Source organism: Mesoplodon mirus (assembly GCF_964341445.2).
Source record: "Mesoplodon mirus genome assembly, chromosome: 1".
Lineage (NCBI taxonomy): Eukaryota > Metazoa > Chordata > Mammalia > Artiodactyla > Ziphiidae > Mesoplodon > Mesoplodon mirus.
Window position 1 is genome coordinate 82,445,688 of NC_138976.1, and position 27,323 is coordinate 82,473,010.

Sequence of the window (27,323 nt, forward strand, 5' to 3'; positions counted from 1 at the left end):
TTGTTTCATAGCAATTGGCAGACTTTAATATTCAAGAAAAATTAATCCCATCATACACATTAAAAATATAGGAAATTTCATGCAGACATGAAGCTTCCGATTCAGCCTTTGTGGCAACTTTTAGAATGAGAGTTACATATAAATACAGTGCATTTTACAGTTCCCAAACTTCATAATTTTTTACTGTGATTTATACAGCTTCTCTTTATATTTTACATATCCCATCTTGCTCACTTGATTAATATACCCTAGCCTGCATTGCTTCAGATTATGGAAATTTAAAAAAAAACAACAACAAAAGCAAACACAATAACCTATCTCCTCCCACTTGATGAAAATGAATGACAACATTTGTGTATAGTTATTTAAGAAAAATGTTTTAAACTTTAAGGCTTATACACTTTAGTAGCTATTTCTACACATAAGAAATACAAAATTAAATTCTCCAGTGACACCTCTATTATTGATTGATACCACAATTTTCAAGTTTAGAATATATTAACTACAAAAGCTATAAGAAAAAGAGTGATGCAAATTTGTGAAGTACGTTTAAAAAACAGTATTCATAATATGAGGGAGAAATTAGAAACAAATGAAATAACTGATTTCAGAATTAACTAAAATATAAGCTATAATTTAGAAATATAAGTAACATTATTAAAGAATAAAACCTGATAGCAAAAATTTTAAGTAATAATGCCAACCCATTGGTGTCAACCTGTTTTTCCCTCTATGAGAAAACCAAGATCGTTTGTTTTGATACAAGTTGTAAAAAAGTGAATATTAATCAGTGAATAAAAAGCATTTCTAAATTACAAACAGCATGATTCCTTTCCTTTCAATGGCTTTTTAAAAATACTTATGCTCCTCTTAAGTTTCTTTCTTTAAAAGAAAATAATAAATTTGGGGGCTTTTTCCCCTTGCAATTAATTTCAAGTTCATCCATGTGGTAGGTAAGGAGAATTCCCACTAAGTGAATATCTGCCAAGTATTGAGGAACACAAAAAAGAGAAACAGTTTTTCAGAAACACTCAACAGGTTACATACACGTGTCCATAACCTGACAAATCAAATTAACTTCACGGAATCCTTCACTGCATCATGGGCATAAAGGCCACAGGAGCTCCTGTAGTGTATGCAGAAAAGGTCCTACTGGTAAGATGCCAAATCGCGTAGTGACTCCCCCGCACCTAACTGACAGTAAAGGCCTAAAGATTTCTAAGTAAGTTTTCCTATGAAAACATGACATTTATGCTACCAGCACATTATTGAGATTAAGTCTATCTATCCAAATTGCCACAGAGGTCACTTAATATCATCACAATCATCTGTGAAAAAATTCAATATTACTTCCTTTTCTCCAAGAAAAGGTTAAATTAGTCATCTCTACTTATCAAGCTACTGGAAAACAGGACAATAAGCATTAAAAAAATACAAAGGAAAACTCCCTCCAATAAAGATCCGCTAGAGGTAGAAATTTAAAGCAGCATATATACTGTTTTAGCTATAGCTATCAGGGAACAAAATTGGTATTAATCTGAAATTATATTAATGGCTGCTTCTTACAATATTAAAGACACAGACCATGGGCAGTAATTTATCCCTAAATTTCATAATCAAAATTTCTCCACATTAATACTATCATGACAGTTTTTACTAGTATATAATTGTTTTAACGGAAAAAAAAGTGCTTGCTTTTGTAATTGATGTAACCTAAAGAAAAGACATTATTGTAAACATCTCACTGACAAACTCTGTATTCATTTATAGTTTGAAATCATACATTTCAAATGGGCAGATTTTATTCTTATGTCCCCAGTTTCTGAGCAGTACCTTTAATAAAGGCTTTTGTGCCTCACTTAGAATGTTGAGATCTCATACATTTCAGAGTGATCCATGATGAGTATGCTTTCAAAAAGCGTTCAATTTAGTGTGGCCAAAAGACTTAATTTCTCAGTTATTTAAAATGCATTTTACTGGCCTGTGATCCTATGAATTCAGCATTTCATAAAAATGAAATGTTTGATGCTAACTATAAATTCAGCTGAGCTAGAAAATAAAATCAAATAATCTGAATGATAAAAGAATAGATGCACATTTTTTTTTTTTTTTTGGCGGTACGCGGGCCTCTCACTGTTGTGGCCTCTCCCATTGCGGAGCACAGGCTCCGGACGCGCAGGCTCAGCGGCCACGGCTCACGGGCTCAGCCACTCCGCGGCATGTGGGATCTTCCCAGACTGGGACACGAACCCGTGGACCCTGCATTGGCAGGCGGACTCTCAACCACTGCGCCACCAGGGAAGCCCCTAGATGCACGTTTTATGTATAGATTCCTTAGGTCCAAAGTAAACAAAATTCCCAATTCCAGGTGTTGAAAGTGACAGAGGATCCTTAGACTCTTTTAAAAATAACATGTGCAATGTATACAAAAGAACAAAAAAAGGAGATTATTATGGACTTCAATACTATTAGTCATTCATATGGCAGACTTGCAATGGACAGCTTCATGAAGACACTGGAGATAAAGTTTTTTCTACTGAAAGATAATTCTGGGCTTCAAGGAAAATGTATATTTGAAGACACTGGAGATAAAGTTTTTTCAACTGAAAGATAATTCTGGGCTTCAAGGAAAATGTATACTTGAAGACATTTCCTCCATTTTTACTTGTGTAGTACAAATATGCATGGCATAGTATGTTTCTGAAAAAGCAATAGACATATTAAGAAAATAGACGATATTTCTTAATTTTGTTAGGAATAAGAAGGCACCACTGACTTGAGGTTGTGTCCTGTCATTGTGATAGTTGACTTTGAGTTGTTTATTTCAGCATCTGCTATTATTAAACTTTTTTCCTTGTGATACCACTTGAGATTGTGTCCTGTCATTGTAATAGTTGACTCTGAGTTGTTTATTTCAGCATCTGCTATTATTAAACTTTTTTCCTTGTGATACCACCTGAGACCATTATTGTGGTTTACGGACCACAAACAAGACACATTCATAGTAGTACTTCATCATGGAGAGATCATTCACAGTATATGTTGACAAGACAGATTCTTTTTCCACCTGAAATGCAAACAATAATCATAATGATGATGATGATGACAACCATGGTGCTATTTTAAACATATTCTGTATATTAATTCATTTATTACACACAAGTACCCCCTAAGATTGGCACTATTAGTAATCCCACTTTACCAACAACAGTTTTGCTCAAGGTCACACCACTAATAAGTGGTGGAACTGGAATTCACACTCAAGAAGTCTAATTCCAGAGCTTGAACTCTAAACTACTGTAATATGTTGCTTTTTTTTAATCTTTAAGAACAAACCTTTTACTTTTTAAATGAATCAAATGCTTCTAAATAAACATACAACTAAAACACAATAGTCAAAGTATCATGAAACCTTATAATCACATGATAAGGAAAGACTGAACAGTACAAAAGTACATACAGTAAACAATATCCCTCTTACACCTGCCCTCCCACCCTGTCTACCTGGTACTTTTCAGTCTACAAAGGCCAATATTATAATGGTCAGCTACCACTTATTGAAAGGTGATTACACCAGAGATTACAGTTTTCCATTTACATATATATTAACTAAAATCCTTATAGTTCTAAAAGCTAAGTATTATTATTTTCACTTTATGGGTGAGAAAACAAAGAGGTTAAGAGGTAAAGCCAGTAACTGCCATAACATCAGCATTCCTGTTTAAGTGCTTTGGAAGTTAAATTTTGGCAATACTTCATTCCATCCTTACCTCTACCTGGAATCCATACTGCAGGACAACGTTTTTTATATCCTCATAGCTCAATTCTATGGAAAGTTCATTTGCCAAATTTTCAAAGTGGTATAGCAGAGGACCTATGGTTTAAAGATACTATGAATGAACTACTTAAATATAAACATGCACTAGTAGCCGTTTAAACTGAACTCCAAGTTGAGAATTAAGTTGGATAGAGGATGAAACGTAAAAAGGAGAGGTAAAGAACCATTACATTTGTCAAGGACAAGTATCCAGACCACTGAAACTTTGGCCAAGTAACTGCCATTTGAGTGCTGGGCCTACATTCATGGGGAGCGAGACCCTCTGGTATAACCGCCTTACACTGTGATTCTCCACATCATGGGCCTTACACCTGCAACTCTTAAGGTCCTGAAGGAGTAGCTGAATCACAGAATACCAAGTCCCCAAAATGCAAGGGTATACTGTAATTATAATTCCATAAATGCAAAACTGCAATTACAAACTGAGTATCACGTGAAAACAGAGAAGAGTCCTCAAGCCAGACTGGGAAGGAAAAATATGGGGGTAAGGGGGGTTGGAGAGTTATAGGCTGGGCTTCCTAGAAGGAAAAGGTGATACGAGAGCTGGCTTTTTTTTTTTCCCCCCTTCTTTTTTTGGCAGCACCTCGTGGCTTGCAGGATCTTAGTTCCCTGACCAGGGATTGAACCCGGGCTACCGCAGTGAAAGCACTGAGTCCTAACCACTTGACCGCCTTGTGCTGGCTTTTTAAGTGCACAGCTCATATCCCAGCTCTAACACCAACTAATTGTGTGCCTATGAACAAGTCACTAACTCTGCCCCATCTGTAACATGACTTTAACATGAGATAACACACCTGGCATATAGTAGGCACTAAGTTCATCAAAGCTATTACAACTTCTTAAAATAACATTCCCCCTTTACTATTCTCTCACTCCAGATATCCAAGGAACTATCACCTGACTCAAACCAAATTTTCCAATCTTTTAGTCTCACATTTTGCCCAATCTATCAGCTTTATCCAGGTAACATTATCATTCCAAAGTTATACTAAAGGATTAATCTAGACAATCATCTCTGCACCTTTCATTGGGTTAATTATAAATCCTGAGACCAACTCACCACCCACACCCCATCCCCACTGCTCATACCATGTGCTAATAATCACAAGAGATAAAAGTAACAAACAAGACAAAGTTTCTACTCCCAAACTGCTCACCACTCTGTGGAACATACTTACTTAGGGTTAAAAGGTTTTTCTTCTTCTCTTTTTTACTGTACATAAACCACTAGAAAAAAAACCCTATAATTTATATATTAGTGCTCTTTTCAAAAGATAACAATGACTCCCCACCAAACTACTCACTCTATCAAGCTTCAATTCCTTTTAGCTGGATTAGTACTAGTAAAAAGGAAAGATGCTACCATTTACTGAGCACCTGTTATATCCAAGATCATCCCAAAGCTTTTGAAGCCTTTTATTAAAGAACGCAAAGCCTCATAGCAAAGTCTTTCCAGCTCTAAAGCATATGCTGTTCCTTCTCTATTATTTTAAGAACCTCCAACAATATTGTTTTATTATATCTACATAAACACATTCCTAGGCCAGATTTTACTTCTACTTATGCTTTATTCCACTACAAGCTATATGTCTTAAGTTTCTTTTGAATCCACCATAATGCCCAGCATAGCACTGAATGTACAGTTAAGCATCTGTAACTTTACCACCCAAAGACAGCCATTATAATTGTGCTGTATTTTTCAGTCTCCTATCACAAATGGTACTTCAACAAATAGCTCTATGTGCATTTCAGATTCTTCCTTACAAAGACATACCTTGAAGTGAAATTTCCAGGTCAAAGAGAATAAACAGGGCTTCCCTGGGGGCGCAGCAGTTAAGAATCCGCCTGCCAATGCAGGGGACACTGTTCGATCCCTAGTCTGGGAAGATCCCACATGCCGCAGAGTAACTAAGACCATGCGCCACAACTACTGAGCTTGCACTCTAGAGTTCGTGAGCCACAACTACTGAGCCTGTGTGCCACAACTACTGAAGCCCACGCGCCTAGAGCCCGTGCTCTGAAACAAGAGAGGCCACCACAATGAGAAGCCTGTGCACTGCAACGAAGAGTAGCCCCCGCTCACCGCAACTAGAGAAAGCCCACGTGTAGCAAGGAAGACCCAACACAGCCAAAACTAAATTTATTAAATAAATAAATAAAATAAAACAAAGAGAATAAACATTTTTACTGACTTGATTCAAACTGCCAAAATGCTTTCCAAAGGAGATATAACAGTTTTCACTCACAATTGCAATGGTAAGTACTTGTTTTAACACCTTACTTAGGAAGTGGTGGGAATGCAATGGTACAGTCACTCTGGAAAACTGGTTGGCAGTTTCTTGTAAAGTTTTGCATACATGCACCACATATGACCCAGTAATTCCACCAGTAGGTACTTATCCAAGAGAAATGAAAACTTGTGGCTACAAAATTTGTACTCAAGTGTTTATAGCAACTTTATTCATAATCATAATAATTTGGGAACAACCCATATGTCCATCAACCAATGAAAGAATAAACAGAATGTACTATATCCATACAATGAAATATTACTCAGCAAAAAAGAAAAAAGCTATTGGTATATGCAACAAAACGGATGAATTTCAAAAGCATTATGTTAAGCGAAGAAAGTCAGACATAAAAAGCAACCTACTGTATGATTCTATTTATATGGTATTCTGGAAAAGGGAGAACTATAGTAACATAAAACAGAGAACTGCCAGGTATTAAGGATGAGACAACTGACTACAAAGGGGCACAAGAGACCTTTTGGGGACGATAGAAATGTTCCCTATCTTGACAGAGGTAACAGTTACATGATTATCCAGCTTTCAAAATGCATCAAACTGTACACTTAAAAAAAAAAAGGGTGATCTGTTCCGGGTAAGATGGCGGAAGAGTAAGACGCGGAGATCACCCTCCTCCCCACGGATACACCAGAAATACAGCTACACGTGGAACAACTCCTACAGAACACCGACTGAACGCTGGCAGAAGACCCCATACCTCCCAAAAGGCAAGAAACTCCCCACATACCTGGGTAGGGCAAAGCGGAGAGATTCCCGCACAGAGGATCGGTGCCGAGCGGCACTCACCAGCCCGAGAGGCTTGTCTGCTCGCCCGCCAGGCGGGCGGCGCTGGAAGCTGAGGCTTCGGGCTTCGGTCAGAGCGCAGGGAGAGGACTGGGGCTGGCGGCGAGAACTCAGCCTGAAGGGGGCTAATGTGCCACAGCTAGCCGGGAGGGAGTGCGGGAAAACTCTGGAGCTGCCGAAAAGGCAAGAGACTTTTTCTTCCCTCTTGGTTTCCTGGTGCGCGAGGACAGGGGATTAAGAGCGCTGCTTAAAGGAGCCCCACAGACGGGCGCGAGTCGCGGCTGAAAGCGCGGAGCCCAGTGACGGGCGTGGGACGCTGGGGCTGCTGCTGCCACCGCCAAGTAGCCTGTGTGCGAGCGCAGGTCACTGTCAACACCGCCCTTCCGGGAGCCTGTGCAGCCCGCCACTGCCGGGGCCCCGGGATCCAGGGGCGGCTTCCCTGGGACAACGCACGGCGCGCCTCGTGCTGGTGCAACGTCACGCCGGCCTCTGCCGCTGCAGGCTCGCCCCGCACTCTGGGCCCCTCCCTCCCGCCCGGCCTGAGTGAGCCAGAGTCCCCGAAGAGGCTGCTCCTTTAACCCTGTCCTGTCTGAGCGAAGAACAGACGCCCTCCGGCGACCTACACGCAGAGGCGGGGCCAAATCCAAAGCTGAGACCCAGGAGCTGTGAGAACAAAGAAGAGAAAGGGAAACCTCTCCCAGCAGCCTCAGAAGCAGCGGATTAAAGCTCCACAATCAACTTGATGTACTCTGCATCTGTGGAATACATGAATAGACAACAAATCATCCCAAATTGAGGAGCCCGGAGTCAGTGCTGTGCCTCTGAGGTGGGAGAGCCAACTTCAGGACACTGGTCCACAAGAGACCTTCCACCTCCACATAATATCAAACGGCGAAAATCTTCCAGAGATCTCCATCTCAACACCAGCACCCAGCTTCACTCAACGACCAGCAAGCTACAGTGCTGGACACCCTATGCCAAACAACTAGCAAGACAGGAACATAACGCCACCCATTAGCAGAGAGGTGGCCTAAAATGATAAAAAGTCTGCAGACACCCCAAAACACACCACCAGACGTGGACCTGCCCACCAGAAAGACAAGATCCAGCCTCATCCACCAGAACACAGGCACTAGTCCCCTCCACCAGGAAGCCTACACAACCCACTAAACCAACCTTGGCCACTGGGGACAGACACCAAAAACAATGGGAACTACGAACCTGCAGCCTGCAAAAAGAAGACCCCAAACACAGTAACATAAGCAAAATGAGAAGACAGAAAAACACACAGCAGGAGAAGGAGCAAGATAAAAACCCACCAGACCTAACAAATGAAGAGGTAATAGGCAGTCTACCTGAAAAAGAATTCAGAATAATGATGGTAAAGATGATCCAAGATTCTATTTCCAAGATCCAAAATCTTGGAAATAGAATAAACAAAATGCAAGAAACAGTTAACAAGGACCTAGAAGAACTAAAGATGAATCAAGCATCGATTAAAAACACAATAAATGAAATAAAAAATACTCTAGATGGGATCAATAGCAGAATAACTGAGGCAGAAGAACGGATAAGTGAGGTGGAAGATAAAATAGTGGAAATAACTGCTGCAGAGCAAAATAAAGAAAAAAGAATGAAAAGAACAGAGGACAGTCTCAGAGACCTCTGGGACAACATTAAACGCACCAACATTCGAATTATAGGGGTTCCAGAAGAAGAAGAGAAAAAGAAAGGGACTGAGAAAATATTTGAAGAGATTATAGTTGAAAACTTCCCTAATATGGGGAAGGAAATAGTTAATCAAGTCCAGGAGGCACAGAGAGTCCCATACAGAATAAATCCAAGGAGAAATACGCCAAGACACATATTAATCAAACTGTCAAAAATTAAACACAAAGAAATCCTATTAAAAGCAGCAAGGCAAAAACAACAAATAACACACAAGGGAATCCCCATCAGGATAACAGCTGATCTCTCAGCAGAAACTCTACAAGCCAGAAGGGAGTGGCAGGACATAATTAAAGTGATGAAGGAGAAAAACCTGCAACCAAGATTACTCTACCCAGCAAGGATCTCATTCAGATTTGATGGAGAAATTAAAACGTTTACAGACAAGCAAAGGCTGAGAGAGTTCAACACCACCAAACCAGCTTTACAACAAATGCTAAAGGAACTTCTCTAAGCAAGAAACACAACAGAAGGAAAAGACCTACAATGACGAACCCAAAACAATTAAGAAAATGGGAATAGGAACATACATATTGATAATTACCTTAAATGTAAATGGACTAAATGCTCCCACCAAAAGACACAGAGTGGCTGAATGGATACAAAAACAAGACCCATATATATGCTGTCTACAAGAGACCCACTTCAGACCTAGAGACACATACAGACTGAAAGTAAGGGGATGGAAAAAGATATTCCATGCAAATGGAAATCAAAAGAAAGCTGGAGTAGCAATTCTCATATCAGACAAAATAGACTTTAAAATAAAGACTACTAGAAGAGACAAAGAAGGACACTACATAATGATCAAGGGATCGATCCAAGAAGAAGATATAACAATTGTAAATATTTATGCACCCAACATAGGAGCACCTCAATACATAAGGCAAATACTAACAGCCATAAAAGGAGAAATCGACAGTAACACAATCATAGTAGGGGACTTTAACACCCCACTTTCACCAATGGACAGATCATCCAAAATGAAAATAAATAAGGAAACACAAGCTTTAAATGATACATTAAACAAGATGGACTTAATTGATATTTATAGGACATTCCATCCAAAAACAACAGAATACACATTTTTCTCAAGTGCTCATGGAACATTCTCCAGGATAGATCATATCTTGGGTCACAAATCAAGCCTTGGTAAATTTAAGAAAATTGAAATTGTATCAAGTATCTTTTCCGACCACAATGCTATGAGACTTGATATCAATTACAGGAAAAGAGCTGTAAAAAATACAAACACATGGAGGCTAAACAATACACTACTTAATAACGAAGTGATCACTGAAGAAATCAAAGAGGAAATTAAAAAATACCTAGAAACAAATGACAATGGAGACACGACGACCCAAAACCTATGGGATGCAGCAAAAGCAGTTCTAAGAGGGAAGTTTATAGCAATACAATCCCACCTTAAGAAACAGGAAACATCTCGAATAAACAACCTAACCTTGCACCTAAAGCAATTAGAGAAAGAAGAACAAAAACATCCCAAAGTTAGCAGAAGGAAAGAAATCATAAAAATCAGATCAGAAATAAATGAAAAAGAAATGAAGGAAACGATAGCAAAGATCAATAAAACTAAAAGCTGGTTCTTTGAGAAGATAAACAAAATTGATAAACCATTAGCCAGACTCATCAAGAAAAAAAGGGAGAAGACTCAAATCAATAGAATTAGAAATGAAAAAGGAGAAGTAACAACTGACACTGCAGAAATACAAAAGATCATGAGAGATTACTACAAGCAACTCTATGCCAATAAAATGGACAACCTGGAAGAAATGGACAAATTCTTAGAAATGCAAAACCTGCCAAACTGAATCAGGAAGAAATAGAAAATATGAATAGACCAATCACAAGCACTGAAATTGAAACTGTGATTAAAAATCTTCCAACAAACAGAAGCCCAGGACCAGATGGCTTCACAGGCGAATTCTATCAAGCATTTAGAGAAGAGCTAACACGTATCCTTCTCAAACTCTTCCCAAATATAGCAGAGGGAGGAACACTCCCAAACTCATTCTATGAGGCCACCATCACCCTGATACCAAAACCAGACAAGGATGTCACAAAGAAAGAAAACTACAGGCCAATATCACTGATGAACATAGATGCAAAAATCCTCAACAAAATACTAGCAAACAGAATCCAACAGCACATTAAAAGGATCATACACCATGATCAAGTGGGGTTTATTCCAGGAATGCAAGGATTCTTCAATATACGCAAATCAATCAACGTGATACACCATATTAACAAACTGAAGGAGAAAAACCATATGATCATCTCAATAGATGCAGAGAAAGCTTTCGACAAAATTCAACACCCATTTATGATAAAAACCCTGCAGAAAGTAGGCATAGAGGGAACTTTCCTCAACATAATAAAGGCCATATATGACAAACCCACAGCCAGCATCGTCCTCAATGGTGAAAAACTGAAACCATTTCCACTAAGATCAGGAACAAGACAAGGTTGCCCACTCTCACCACTCTTATTCAACATAGTTTTGGAAGTGTTAGCCACAGCAATCAGAGAAGAAAAGGAAATAAAAGGAATCCAAATCGGAAAAGAAGAAGTAAAGCTGTCACTGTTTGCAGATGACATGATACTATACATAGAGAATCCTAAAGATGCTACCAGAAAACTACTAGAGCTAATCAATGAATTTGGTAAAGTTGCAGGATACAAAATTAATGCACAGAAATCTCTGGCATTCCTATATACTAATGATGAAAAATCTGAAAGTGAAATCAAGGAAACACTCCCATTTACCATTGCAACAAAAAGAATAAAATATCTAGGAATAAACCTACCTAAGGAGACAAAAGACCTGTATGCAGAAAATTATAAGACACTGATGAAAGAAATTAAAGATGATACAAATAGATGGAGAGATGTACCATGTTCTTGGATTGGAAGAATCAACATTGTGAAAATGACTCTACTACCCAAAGCAATCTACAGATTCAATGCAATCCCTAGCAAACTACCACTGGCATTTTTCACAGAACTAGAACAAAAAATTTCACAATTTGTATGGAAACACAAAAGACCCCGAATAGCCAAAGCAATCGTGAGAACGAAAAATGGAGCTGGAGGAATCAAGCTCCCTGACTTCAGACTATACTACAAAGCTACAGTAATCAAGACAGTATGGTACTGGCACAAAAACAGAAAGATAGATCAATGGAACAGGATAGAAAGCCCAGAGATAAACCCACGGACATATGGTCACCTTATCTTTGATAAAGGAGGCAGGAATGTACAGTAGAGAAAGGACAGTCTCTTCAATAAGTGGTGCTGGGAAAACTGGATAGGGACATGTAGAAGTATGAGATTAGATCACTCCCTAGCACCATACACAAAAATAAGCTCAAAATGGATTAAAGACCTAAATGTAAGACCAGACACTATCAAACTCTTAGAGGAAAACATAGGCAGAACACTCTATGACATAAATCACAGCAAGATCCTTTTTGACCCACCTCCTAAAGAAATGGAAATAAAGACAAATATAAACACATGGGACCTAATGAAACTTCAAAGCTTCTGCACAGCAAAGGAAACCATAAACAAGACCAAAAGACAACCCTCAGAATGGGAGAAAATATTTGCAAATGAAGCAACTGACAAAGGATTAATCTCCAAAATTTATAAGCAGCTCATGCAGCTCAATAACAAAAAAACAAACAACCCAATCCAAAAATGGGCAGAAGACCTAAATAGACATTTCTCCACAGAAGATACACAGACTGCCAACAAACACATGAAAGGATGCTCAACATCTTTACTCATTAGAGAAATACAAATCAAAACTACAATGAGATATCATCTCACACCAGTCAGAATGGCCATCATCAAAAAATCTAGAAACAATAAATGCTGGAGAGGGTGTGGAAAAAAGGGAACACTCTTGCACTGCTGGTGGGAATGTGAATTGGTACAGCCACTATGGAGAACGGTATGGAGGTTCCTTAAAAAACTACAAATAGAACTACCATATGACCCAGCAATCCCACTACTGGGCATATACCCTGAGAAAACCATAATTCAAAAAGAGACATGTACCACAATGTTCATAGCAGCCCTATTTACAATAGCCTGGAGATGGAAACAACCTAAGTGTCCATCATCGGATGAATGGGTAAAGAAGATGTGGCACATGTATACAATGGAATATTACTCAGCCATAAAAAGAAATGAAATTGAGGGCCTCCCTGGTGGCGCAGTGGTTGAGAGTCCGCCTGCCGATGCAGGGGATACGGGTTCGTGCCCCGGTCTGGGAGGATCCCATATGCCGCAGAGCGGCTGGGCCCGTGAGCCACGGCCGCTGGGCCTGCGCATCCGGAGCCTGTGCTCCGCAACGGGAGAGGCCACAACAGTGAGAGGCCCGCATACCGCAAAAAGAAAAAAAAAAAAAGAAATGAAATTGAGCTATTTGTAATGAGGTGGATGGACCTAGAGCCTCTCATACAGAGTGAAGTAAGTCAGAAAGAGAAAGACAAATACTGTATGCTGACACATATATATGGAATTTAAGAAAAAAAATGTCATGAAGAACATAGGGGTAAGACAGGAATAAAGACACAGACCTACTAGAGAATGGACTTGAGGATATGGGGAGGGGGAAGGGTAAGCTGTGACAAAGTGAAAGAGCAGCATGGACATATATACACTACCAAACGTAAGGCAGATAGCTAGTGGGAAGCAGCCGCATAGCACAGGGAGATCAACTCGGTGCTTTGTGACCGCCTGGAGGGGTGGGATAGGGAGGGTGGGAGGGAGACGCAAAAGGGAGGGGATATGGGAACATATGTATATGTATAACTGATTAAATTTGTTATAAAGCAAAAAATAAAGATAAAAAAAGAATATCTATCTATCTATCTATATGTATGTATAACTGAATCACTTTGCTGTACACCTGAAACTAACACAACATTGTAAGTCAACAATATTTCAATAAAAATTTTTAAAATAAAAAAAAAGGGTGAATTTATTATATGTCAACTATACCCCTCCCAAATCTAACTTAAAAAGAAAAAACACAATAAGTATTTTTATTAAACTAAGTATTTGCTAATTTGGCAAGAGGAAAATGATAGGCCAGACATGATTTCATCTGCATTTCCTTGAGGCTGACCAGTTTTTCACATTTATTACCTGGTCGCTCATTCTTTAAGTGAATGTTTACCAAGCACCTAGCAAATACCTGGCACTGGATATATAAAGATGAATAAAACACTGCCACACTCCTCAAGGAGTTCTTTATTTTCTCAATTTGTGTGTCTCTTCACATTTTTTAATGGAAATAACAGAAGAAGCAAAGAAATATTTTTTTCCTTGACCATAAGTATAAAGCAAGCTCAATAAGAGAAAGCTAAAATAACATGTAATATGATAAAAATAAAATCAAACCCATGAGTAATCCTAACTCACAGATAACCACTTGAAAACTTAATGTATCTCCTTGCAGTCTTTCCTGGATGCATTAGCATGAGATATTATGTATATAGTTTTGCATCTTCATTAGGAACATTTCCCTATTTTATTGATTATTTCTGGAAAATGGTTTTACTATGTGGCTATCCCATGACCATCCATTCCATTACTGTTAGAAATGTAGGTTCAGTCTAAGTTTTCGCTCAGTGAGTATGTCCATTAATTGGTCTTTAGTCTTCACCCATATCTAATTATTTCGCTCTGACAGACTTCTACAAGTGTAATTAACCTAACACATGTACGTAATACTGAATGCAATTATGTAATAGGTTAGATGGCAAGGCAAATATCTGAGGCTTTGTGGGCCACATACAATCTCAATCACACATTCTTATTTGTGTGTCCCCCTACCCCAACCCTTTAAAAAATGTAAAAAATACTCTTAGCTGGTGGGCCATAAATAGGCGGCTGGCCAAATTTGGCCTGTGGGTGATAGTTTGCCAAGCCCTGACCAGTGTATGAATTGTTAAGATTTTATCATACATTATCAAATTGTTTTCTTCCTGAATAAAGTTTTATTACTATACTCCCACTAGCAGTACATAAGTACACCTTATCTCACTGTACCTTATCTAAACATCAAGCAAAAAATTTTTAAATCTACCCAATATGATACGTGAAAAATGGCATCTCATGTATATTTATTTGATTAGCAATGAAGGTGAACATTTTTCCCCCTGTATACAGGTTATTTACATTTACTCTTTTATAACTTATACATTTATGTTGTCTGTCTATTTCACTTCTGAGTAGGTTTCTCTTAAAGACTTTTACTTTTTTTTCCCTTTCCAATTTTTTTCTAATTAAAAAAATAGAGCTCATTGCAAAAATACGAAAATATATAAAGGAACTGCTGCTTCCTGTAAAGGCAGGTTAGGTTATTCAGACCAATGCTTCTACTGAAAACAACTAAAATTGGCGTATATAATTTATTTTTTTTAATATTAAAAATAAAGAATACATGGCAAGTTTCTAAGAAACTACCAGGAGCCCAGAGGATTAAGCAGAGGTAAAGCTAGATACCATTTTTTTTACCCTGAGGGTATTTGACTATCCATATGAAATGGACCTGCACTTAACAAACTCTTTTGGCCAGGGTGATAAAAAGACAAAACTGTGAGCCTACCCAAGGTAGGTCTGACAGATCACCCAACATTATATTTGGAATCGTACAGGCTATCTTCTTCTTCTTTTTTAAAAAAAATTTTTTTAAACATCTTTATTGGAGTAGAATTGCTTTACAATGCTGTGTTAGTTTCTGCTTTATAACAAAGTGAGTCAGCTATACACATATATATCCCCATATCCCCTCCCTCTTGCGTCTCCCTCCCACCCTCCCTATCCCATCCCTCTAGGTGGTCACAAAGCACCGAACTGATCTCCCTGTGCTATGTGGCTGCTTCCCACTAGCTATCTATTTTACGTTTGGTAGTGTATATATGTCCATGCCACTCTCTCACTTTGTCTTATGGGCTATCTTTAAGGTAAGAAATAAGTAAACTGAATTCTATCCTTTAACCTAGGGGTGGGGGGAAAGGGGGTTGCAAGAAAAGCTGACCTAGTGCTTACTAAACAAGGGGGAAAAAAGAGAAAAAATAATTTTGGAGAGATATTGTAAATCATGCTTTAACCCTAGGGTAGATCTTCAGCCTAATTTTACATAACATGAGTGGTCCAATGAACCTCAAGTCCAGGTTTTAGTTTAATATTTAATTTTAATTTAATTTAGAATTTAATATTCTGTTGTTTTTCTGATAATATTCCAATCATCTCCCAAAAGCTAATGCACATTCCTTTGGAGAAAAAAACCCTTTAATGTAGGTCTCCAGAAATCTCCAAAAGTGACTTCTCAAGGGCAATGAGCAATAAATAAATGGTTAAGGTCCACAGCCCAGGGAAACAAAGAACTATAAGCAAAAACCAGCAGGAACAGGAGAAAGCAGAGACTGACCTGCAAAGACTTGAGATATTACAATTATTGGACAAAATATGCTCAGTATTTTCAAAGAAATAAAAAGACTATCTTGAAAATATATTCAGAGAATAGAAGATTCTTAAATGACATAGCAGACCAAAGCACACAAACAAACAAACAAAACCCACCTAATAGAAATAAAATAGATATTAGACACAGTGAAAGAGAGAATTTGTGAATGGGACGACAGGTCAGAATAAATTATCCAGAATGCAAAACAGAGAGACAAAAAAATTGCAAGTAAAGAGAAGTGAAAGCTAGAGTGAGAAGGTCTAAAATATATTTGATTGCCTTTCCAGGAGAGAAAAAGAATGAGGGAGAGGAGATTTATGAAATAATAGAAATAATACATGTTATTACTTATTTTGATGCTATGCTTGCCTCATATTGGCAAGTGGAGACCCCTTTTTAAGCTAAGATTTTTCAGAACTGATGAAAAAATTTACAGACTCAGGTAGCCCAATAAACTGTATAGTCTTTGTTTTTGTTTTTGTTTTGCGGTACGCGGGCATCTCACTGTTGTGGCCTCTCCTGTTGCGGAGCACAGGCTCCGGACGCGCAGGTTCAGCAGCCATGGCCCACGGGCCCAGCCGCTCCATGGCATGTGGGATCTTCCCGGACCAGGGCACGAACCCGTGTCCCCTGCATCGGCAGGCGGACTCTCAACCACTGTGCCACCAGGGAAGCCCAACTGCATAGTTTTTAAAAAGAAAAAATTACAACTAGATATAATATTGAACCTGAAAAAACTACAAAGTGAAAAATCTTAAAAACAAAACCGATTACTTAAAGGAGCAACAGTTAAAATAGCTAAAGTCTCAACAGAAGCTAGAAGCCACTGGAATGATATCTTCCATGTATTGAAAGCTATATGCCAACCTTGTACTCTATACCTAGTGTTGCTTGGGAACTAAAAGTACCAGCATAAACTCATGATCTATAAACATGAACTGTGTCTACAGACATAGAAGGGTACAAACATATACTTCTAAAAAGGCCTAGAAGCAATACCATCACAGTGGTAGAATCCAGATTTTCATTTCTACATACCATTCCCCACTAAAAGGAACCAGGAATCCTTGGAAAAAATGACTGACTTCAGGGATCTCAGGCAGAAAAAGTATAAGATGAGCCTGGTATACCTGGTTATGCCAGAAAGGAGGTGCTCAGAAAATGACAGGGATATTTCAAAAGGACACAGGAGCCAGCTTGAAGGAGATCCCATTTACCAAATCTGGGATAAGTTGATTTAAACCATTTATATCCTTAAGGTTCTAAAAGTTCCAGTTAAGAGACAGAGATTATTAGATTGGATAGTGAAAGAAAATTTAACTGTATGCTATATATAAGAGACACATCTAAAACATAAAGATACAGAAAGGAGGGGTTTTTCTGGTGGTGCAGTGGTTGAGAGTCCGCCTGCCAATGCAGGGGACATGGGTTCGTGCCCCGGTCCGGGAGGATCCCACATGCTGTGGAGCGGCTGGGCCCGTGAGCCATGGCCACTGGGCCTGCGCATCCAGAGCCTGTGCTCCACAACGGGAGAGGCCACAACAGTGAGAGGCCCGCGTACCGCAAAAAAAAAAAAAAAAAAAAGATACAGAAAGGATTTAAGAGAAAAAGATCCACCATGCGATTATTAAAAGCTAGTGTAGGACTTCCTTGGTGGTGCAGTGGTTAAGAATCCACCTGCCAATGCAGGGGACATGGGTTCGAGCTCTGGTCCAGGAAGATGCCACATGCCACGGAGCAACTAAGCCTGTGCACTGCAACTACTGAGCCTGCACTGTAGAGCCCGCGAACCGCAACTACTGAGGCTACGTGCCAAAATTACTGAAGGCCGCACACCTCTAGCCTGTCCTCCACAACGAGAAGCCACCGCAATGAGAAGCCCGCGCACTGCAACGAAGAGTAGCCCCCGCTCGCCACAACTAGAGAAAGCCTGCGCGCAGCAACGAAGACCCAATGCAGCCAAAAATAAATTAATTACCAAAAAAAAAAAAAAAAAGCTCATGTAGCTATACTGACATGCCCATTTAAAGACACATGGCTTGCATCTGTGCAAAACAGACAGCTGGCACTCAAACCCCAGCAAAAAGTTTTATAGGCAGGGTAGGGAGGTGTTGGGGGTAGGAATAGGGTGAACTGGTGGTCACTGCCTGCTCATTTTCCAATGCAGACTTTTAATTAATCCTCTTCTTTTCTGTCCTACATTTCACACTCACTCTCTACTAGGCCATGCTTTCATAAATTCTGCTCCTTTTCCATTCACTTTTTCCAGGGAATTAAACTTCTGGTCTCCTGCCTGAGCATGGACTGGAAGGGGGCATAAGGTAGGCATCTTGGCTACATAGAGGTCAACTGTTTCCTAAATATAGATTTTCAACTTATGTTGTTTTCATTTAGTGCCTCATTTTCCAGGGTTATTCCAGGTCAACTGGCTCTATTCACGTTGGTTTCTTTGCACAACTTATCCACTTACCCCATCTTCTGAAATACTGTTACATTCTTTTGTCCCCTGATGACATCCCTGCCATTATTTGTTCATGTGTTTTATACCTTTTTATAAACTGTAACAAGATCTCAGTGAGGAGATAATGTATGTGTTCAATCATCCACCTTTTATAGGAAATCGTTCATGTTTTTAAAAATTCTGTAGGTTTACAGTGCTTTCAAATCTGATAGGCTCCATTTCTCATTACGCTTTACAAAGACCTCCTTTGGTACTTTAACCTGTTTATTCTTCCAGATGAAGTTAGATTCAATTTGCTAATTGCCTGCCCTCCACTATCCAACTATAAATGTATCAGTGCATGGGCACAGACATGCACACCTACACCCCCACTTTTAAAAATAAATTCCATATAAATGCATTTAAGGGGTACTGATCACCGTGAAAAACTGAAAAACAGTTGCACAGGATGCACAGGCATTCTTCTGCATTTTGCCAGATCAGAGCCTTTCCCAAAGGACATATGCATAAGAGTTCCCTTGAAAAGCTCACTAGTTTTCCCGAACCTAAGAAACATTAAAGTGAATACCTTAAATACCCCTTAAAGCATTTTCTAAATTAATAATATTCCCAACTCTAATCTCATATAATGTCGCAAATTTTTCATTACAATTTAACTTCCAATGTAACTTTTTGGTATTCCAGAATGGCTAGCAGTTACCTCTCCCATTACATATGAATATGTTGACATTCTGGTCTATGTAAGCATGATTAGGGTGAAACTGTCCCCGAGGGGCTGGGGACACACTCTCAGTTTACAGGTAAAACTAATTTTCCAAATCCACATGGCTGAAGCCGAAACCATAGGAATGTTATGAATTTACCAATATAAATGCCATTTTATTAAGTCCCTTGGCAGCAAACTTCTGTGGCATCTTAACATTACTTTGATCCTGATTTCAAATTCTGAAACAATACATCCATTCATACACATAACAGTTGCTAAATATTCACTCCAAGTGAGGAAGAGGCATTAGATTCCTGCCCTCATCAAGCTTAAAGACTAGTAGTGGGGGCTTCCCTGGTGGCACAGCGGTTGAGAGTCCGCCTGCCGATGCAGGGGACACGGGTTCGTGCCCGGGTCCGGGAAGATCCCACATGCCACGGAGCGGCTGAGCCCGTGAACCATGGCCGCTGAGCCTGCGCGTCCGAAGTCTGTGCTCTACAACGGGAGAGGCCACAACAGTGAGAGGCCCGCGTACTGCCAAAAAAAAAAAAAAGACTAGTAGGGGAAACAAAAAGATGACTATACCACAATGTGTTAAATGCTACTGACAGATTCTGTAATGATATAAAAGAGAAATACAGGATATTTAACCCAAACTGAAAGGATCTCCTGAGCTGAGTGTTAAAGAGCACATAGGGAAGAGTCAAATGAAAACAGAGAAGAAAAAGAAAGGGCTTTCTAGGCCAGAGGACTAGCACTTGAGGTCAGGGCAGGAGCAGTTAAAAAAAAAAAAAAAAAAAAAAAATGAAGCTGAGACACAAGACAGAAGAAAGATCACAAAGGGCACAACACATCCAGAAGAGTTTAGGTTACCAACGAAGTTAGACTTTAATGCAGGGAGTCTGACAGGGATAGATTTGCACATTGGGAAGATCACTCTGGTGGTAAATGGAGAAACTGAAAGAGGTGCAGAGGGTTGAAGATAACTTGAAAGCAGGGATACTCTTAAGAAAACTACTGCATTAATCCAGGCAAGCAATGATGAGGGCCTGGACTAGGGCATTAGCACAAGGCTAGAGCAATGGTTTTTGATCAAGGGTAGTTTTGCATTTTTGGCTGTCACAACTGGGGAAGTACTACTGGAATCTAATAGGTACAAGCCAGGGATGCTGTCAACCATCCTACAGTATACAAGACAAACTCCCAACCCCCAAATGACTGCACAGTCAGAATAATGCTAAGTTATAGACTGACCCAGCACAAGCCTGCAGAGGTAGCTGATTAGGCATTCAAGGGGTTGGATGGGGGCTGTCAGCCTGTCTCTGCCATATATAAGCTCCACAACCTTTCTGCTAGTTATTTAACCCAAGATTCAGTTTCTTCAATTATAAAATAGCAATAATCCCATTTCAACATAGGGTTGTTTTGAGACTAAACAAGGTATTTTTAAGTGGCTAACATAATGCCTAACCCACAGGGAGCAAATACCCAGTAGGTAATGTTATCTGTCAATCATTCCTCAGGAAAAAGAATACTTTTCTTTTAAGGAAGACCCAAGGTTAGAGATATTTGCTTCATATCATAGCTACAGTTTACAGCTGCTCTCATCTTTCCTATGGACTTCTAAAGAGAAGTCTGGAAAAGACTTACTATTACCTGTAGGCTTAGTCCTACTGGCTAAATCTCTGGTAAAGTCAAATCATTAAAGAGAGCACATAATAGAACCCACCAACAAAACTACACCAATACTAAAGACACCAAGGACTCAAACAATGTTTATCTGACTTTTATGTAATATAGGCTTCCTTAGTATGGATTATATATCCTACTAAAAAAGACAAGTATATTTACCTTGATTATCATTATTCTCCCTTTATTTTAAAGGAAGAGCATAAAATTGGCAATTTCCCTTAGACTCTGGATGGGAAGGACCACGTCATACTCATTATTTGATTTCTAGCACGTGGCAATAGGATGCAGTAAAAAGGTTTTTGCATAAATTAAATTATATTTCTACCCTTTCTTAAACTCAAGGTAATCACATAAGTTATCATACCTACTCTTTTCCTAGTATGTGTATGTACTGGGGAGGAGGTTTCCATGGGAGAGATTAAGTGCTTTCCCTCAAATGTTTCATTACAGAAATAAAAAAAGAACACTTCCTTCTTAAAGGAAGCACTGTCTCCATGGAATGGAGGGTGGGGAAGATGAGGGAACGATTATAATCAAGTTAATAGTTAGTACCTCTTTGAAATTACGACTGCTGTGAGACTGACCTAGTATGAATATACAAATTTGGGGGGTTCTACTGCTTTTGGAGGAACTAACTATGATTGGAGGAGCTGTACCATTAACTAGAATGCAGTCTAAAGGAAACTGCGGAAGTTTTAAAACATGTATGACATAATTACAACTTCTGTGAACATTTAGTACTGTGAAGTTACCAAATGCAGAACAGCTCTAAGTACTCAGATGAATGTGTAAATTCTAATAAATACTGAGGAACTTACCTAGGTTTATCCAAATTCCACCTGGTTTGAGTATTTTCCATATTGTGTCAATATAATCAATTACATTGTGAGCTGTGTCTATAAAGAAACAGGTAGCAATACAGTCCCAGGTACCTATTCAAGGAAAATCAAATTACTATATGTTATATTATTTTGCCTTTCTTTTAATGAATTCTATAAAGGTACCAGTTACCTCTTTACAGACTATGAATATTTCATATAACTGCAGGGGTATAGAAGCTAAACTCTTCCAATCAACTACTATAATCAAGGCTACCAAATAATCATTTATGAGATACTTTGTAATTCATAAAAGCTTTTATTACTAATTTGATAAGGTAATCAATTTGGAAATCATTTTTGATAACCTATATCACTATACCCTTACCAGATAATATTTATAAGAGTTTTGTTTATAATCTTTTCAACTTCTAGCCTTCATTTAAAATCAGTTAAGATGAAATGATATTTGAATTTTAAGTTGTGATTTAAACCAGTGTTAGCTACCAATTCCGGAAGGTTTCAAAAAGACTTCATGCATTTGCTGCCAATTGAGAAATGAATGGCATCAAAATACATAAGCATCCACCAGTACTTGGGAGAACTGCCAGTTGAAAAGGGGGATGGGGGCAGTCAGCAGCAGTGGGTGGGAACCCAGCAGAGAACTCTGTTTGCCTTCTGGAGGCTGTGGCCTGGCACAGAGACAGAAGAGACTGCATTGAAGGTGGCTGTCTGTACAAATAAGGCACTTGATCCAACTGCGGATTACCTTCACCATCTCCTCTTTCAAACCTGCTCCAGAAGAAAGTCACTTTTACTTGACAAAGCAATGTTTTCCATTATTTCACTCCTATTTTGAGACCCTGCTCCCTAACTTATCCCCAGCACCTAACACCTTCTATCTCCCTCCTTCTACCTTCAGAGTGCAGGTTTTCACAAGGTCAGCGTTCAGGGAAAAATAAACAAAAACTTGACTATCTTGTTCCTCTCCCACTCTAATCTCTCCAAGGCCTCCCAATTCTCTCAGAACACAATTCAAAGTCTTCGCTGTGGCCTACGAGTCAGCCTCACCAAACCCACTCCAACCTGATCTCCCATCATTTGCCCACTGCCTATCACACCCCAGCCAAACTCACCTTCTTACTCTTCTTGAGCAGAACAAGCGTCCTTCCCACCCCCTAATCTTCTTTCCTTTGCCATTCCCTCTGCAACACTTGCCCCCACGTATCTGAATGGCTTGCTTCTTCATTCCTTTGAGGTTCTCTGCTCAATCTTTCTTCTTAAGTTCCCCTTTTAGAAAGACCTTCCCTGGGAATTCTATATAAACCAGCAGTCTCTCCCCAGTCACTCATTATCCCCTTTACCCTGCCTTATTTTTTCTTCCTCACAATATTAATTTGTTATCGCCTCTCTCTCCGAACTAGAATATGGGTTCCCTGTGCACAGGGGCTTTGTTTTGCTCACTGCTCTCTTTGCAATGCCTGCTACTTAGCAGGTACTCAACAAATACCTGTTAAATGAATGAACCTGCTGACCCCTCAGCCTTCTATTTTTCTTCTTCCTTTTATTGCCAATCCCTCTCTCCTCTTTCCCCATTATCATCTCCCTTTCTCTAATGCTTAGCTCAAATTTCTTCAACATTTTGCCAGGCTGAAGTCCAAACTTCATAGCCTGATTATAAAGGTCATCCACAATCTGGAACCAACCTACTTCTCTAGCCGTATCTGCCATTAAATCCCCAAATGTTCTTTTTCCTTCCAGTAAGGCTATTCTACCATCCCCGATTACCTTACTCATTCATATCTTTGTACCTCTGAATGCCATTCCTCCCTATCCTTCAAGTCACAGCCTCTCCACAAAGAGCTCACTTCTCACACTAACCTACTTCCATCTTTATTGTATTCATTACTCAACCTTTGTTTACATGTTGTCTTATATTAATAGACCCAACATTCTAAATTTCTTAATTGTGGGATCTCATACTTCTTTATATTTCACATCACTGCCTTATACATAACTTTGAAAATATTCTAAATTGTCGTTGAAGTATACCTTATATTCTATTGTCAAAATGAATGACCACAACTTTGGTTTAGTATAAAATTAGCTCATTAAATTTAGAATAAAGCATGTGATCTTTGGACTTACTGCATTCTGAGTATATCTCCTGAAAATCTCCTGCTGTCATAGAAAAGTTAGAACCGGGAGGAAGACTGTGGGGGTCAACATCAGGGAAAAAGATGGGTCGAATCTGATCAGCTGACCTCCGGTTATTGCTAAACTGATGAATCCAGGGATAAAGCTTATATTTATTAATTTCAGAACATCTGCAAAATATGAGCATAAAATTCAGTGTTAACTAAATATTTTACCAGGGAAATCTACTTTAAACACTAAAATATAATCTGTTTGATTGAAGATTTACTTATATAATTAACACTTAAAAAGTGTTACCACTACACTCCACCCAATTATCTGAAACTCCACATAGGCATGTAGATGAGTAACCAATCACGGATTAAAACACAGAAACAAAATTAAGGTAAATTAAGATATATAAATGTGCTATTTTCATTCAAATTTTTAAAAATATATCACTGAACTCAAGCTCAAGTAAAAAAGTCTAAGTATTTTTTTCAAAAAAGGTATGGGTTTTGTTTGTTACCTAATTATTTTAATTATTTTGTACAACACTCTCCTTTTTACCTTCTCACTATCCCCTAACTCACACTGCTACCAAGACAACACATTATTTAAACAAGGCAGCTATTTATTTTTTCTCTAACACACCTCTTCTGGCTTTGAAAACTCTTTTCCACTACTTTCTAAATGAGGCCACAGAAGTTCTGCGAGATCTTTCCAACTCAGATATGTGAGCCATTTATAAGAATTTGACTAAGAAAAAAATTATGATTGCTACATTATAATCTTACTCCACTAAAGAAACAAAGGGGTAAATAAGTTTAAGGAACAATAAGAAAATACTCCTTCCAGGACAATACTTAGCCCAAAATTCTGCAGAGAAATCATCTCAGCTTCATGGAGTACCCAATCACTTTTTAAAATATCACTTACCCATCCCGTTCAACATTCTGTTAACTAGGCAACTAATTAAAGTAGTAATTGTATAAGCAATTTAATTTTAATAAGAAACATTTATGATATATACCATATTTAACCACTACGTACTTATCTTCAAATTCAGAATTCTGCAAAAATAGGTAAGTCAATCTGATTCTGAGAAATTACTATTTCCAGCAAAAAGTAAATTAAATACCTGTTGAGTACAAAGTTGGAAGAAAAGAGCATAAAAAAACTCCATTCATTTCCTTGACAAGCATAACCTAGCATAGCTATTTCCCAGGCCAGTCTTCCTAGTCCAGCACCAGGTACCAGAATATTTACTTTAGAAGGATCCCTGAAATGAAATAAGGCAATTATGTCCAACCCCTCAAAGAAAAGGGGAAAAAAATAGACAAAATCCATATTAACAACTAAAAACTTAAGATATTTAGTAAGAATAAGCTCACTCAAGACTCTGACTTCTTAAATTTGAGACATACTTGTAAATATCAGTGAGAAATAAGGATATAAAGAATTATCAAATGTTCAGTTGTTATTTTAGGGTTTTATCCCCAAAGTATTATTTTTAAGAAGAAAAAGGAGTCGCCTTATATCCAAGACTTATGAAGACACTCATATTCCTAGTAGCTATCAACTAACTGGGAAGACAAATTATTCCAAAATGATCCCTATACATACAAAGAGACTGAACAAAATTATTTTAGCATATGAGACAGTAAAACAAGACATAACTTTATTTCTGAATTCTACATGTAATACAATGGTTTATGTAACCAAATTAAGTACAAGCAGATTTTAATGTGTCAGGTCTCTCCTTAAAATCTTATATATTTCAATTGGCAAAAGAATCTGGAGCTGGGATATTCTCATGGGGAAAATGGGGAACTGCCTTCTAATTGAGCATATATGATGGCAAACGTATCATACCAAACCAGAGGTTCACAATCAAACTGTTCTCCACTTATTAGCATCACTCTACCATCACAAATTTCCTTTACTGTAACATCTGTCATTCTATTTTCAGACCACTGAAAAGCCTTAGCAAAGCAAAGACTTTTCTCAGTACTTCTGGCAAATCAACATAAGCCTAAGGAAACTAAAATGTGTTCTTGTGAAAAACCAGAGAAAAATGTGTATAATCAGCTGTCATTGTGTCAATTAAAAAGGAATTTCATTATTGTCTGTATTCCCCAAATTTAGCTCATAAGTCAAATCCAATTTCCAAGTCTACTCCCATGAACAATTCTTTTTTATCTTTAAACTGTATGGGCTTTAAGTTTGATGTGCTCCAAATGGCAACAGGACTTTTTACTAGTAGCCCGTATGATAACCTTTAGCATTTCCCATTTTGAAATAAAAACAAACAAATAGAACTATGGGGCTTCTGAAAATTCAGTCTACAAATACAGTAACAAGGGAATTTGCCCAGGGTCCTTCAATCTTAAGTATCTATATATGGAATATGTATTTGTATAAAAATCGCAACAAAGTCTATTTAGTCTGTTTTACTGCTGAATTTTATATATACAATAAGGCATAAACTGAAATTTGTTAAAAATGATTTCTGACAAACAGGCTTATTATGATTAGTAAGATATTCTTTAATACTTGACATGGACAAACTAATACCAAGCTGCCTTATAATAGTTTTCACTAAAATAAAATAGAATGTTTCCTTTTCATTCCAGATTACATGCAATATGTTTGTATGTGCGAACACTAATTTTTAATAAAGAAAATGGGTACATCCTCTCATTCTGTTCAGGCCTACCTATATCAGTTATCTAACATGAACATATATACTTTTTTTTTTTTTTTTGAACATATATACTTTTAATACTAGAATCTGAAAAACTCCTAGCTGTAAGACTATATGCTAGCCCTTGTATAAAGGACCAGCCACTGTCATTTTCTACTCCCCACCAGACCCACCAAAACACTTACCCTCCAGAACTACTACCTCTTTTCTTTTCCCAGTTCCCATTTGCCCAGTCAAAAACATGTGTTTTTTTTTTACAAGTGGTTGTTTTCAGCTTAGATTTTTTTTTAAAAAATCAAGGTAATGCAACAGAAAGTAAAAGGATCTGCAAGTAAATTCATAGAGTATTTAAACCTTTATAAAAACAATCACTAATAATCAATTTCTGAATGGCTCATAATCCGAGTAAAAGATTACCATGCAGAAATTAGAAATCATGCCAAACTTAAGGGAAAGTTGTGTTAATAACTGTACTAATATTTATTTTGTTCACTTAAAGAAAGTTAACTTTATGATAGCTATTACCAAATACTTCCAAACTGATCAGGCCTATAGAACTCTTTATCCCTACCTTGTGGCAGAAAGTTTCTATATAAAACCGCTATTAAAAGGCTGTCATATGCAAGAGGGAGGAGATATGG

General features: G+C 38.3%; 1 protein-coding gene across 2 annotated transcripts in view; it reads right to left on the bottom strand.

Annotated features, from left to right (window-relative positions):
* The window catches only part of CARNMT1 (carnosine N-methyltransferase 1), a 50,183-nt gene continuing 22,860 nt past the window's right edge, over positions 1–27,323 (bottom strand). Inside the window, exons 4-8 of one of the 2 annotated variants that reach the window (XM_082629261.1) lie at positions 25,117–25,257; positions 23,988–24,166; positions 21,840–21,953; positions 3,771–3,874; positions 1–3,067 (exon numbers count right to left, since the gene is read on the bottom strand). In XM_082629261.1, coding sequence (XP_082485387.1) covers positions 2,966–3,067; positions 3,771–3,874; positions 21,840–21,953; positions 23,988–24,166; positions 25,117–25,257 — 640 coding nt within the window. In that variant the 3' untranslated portion in view covers positions 1–2,965. The remainder of the gene's footprint in view (positions 3,068–3,770; positions 3,875–21,839; positions 21,954–23,987; positions 24,167–25,116; positions 25,258–27,323) is intronic. The other variant, XM_082629262.1, reaches the window with a different exon arrangement.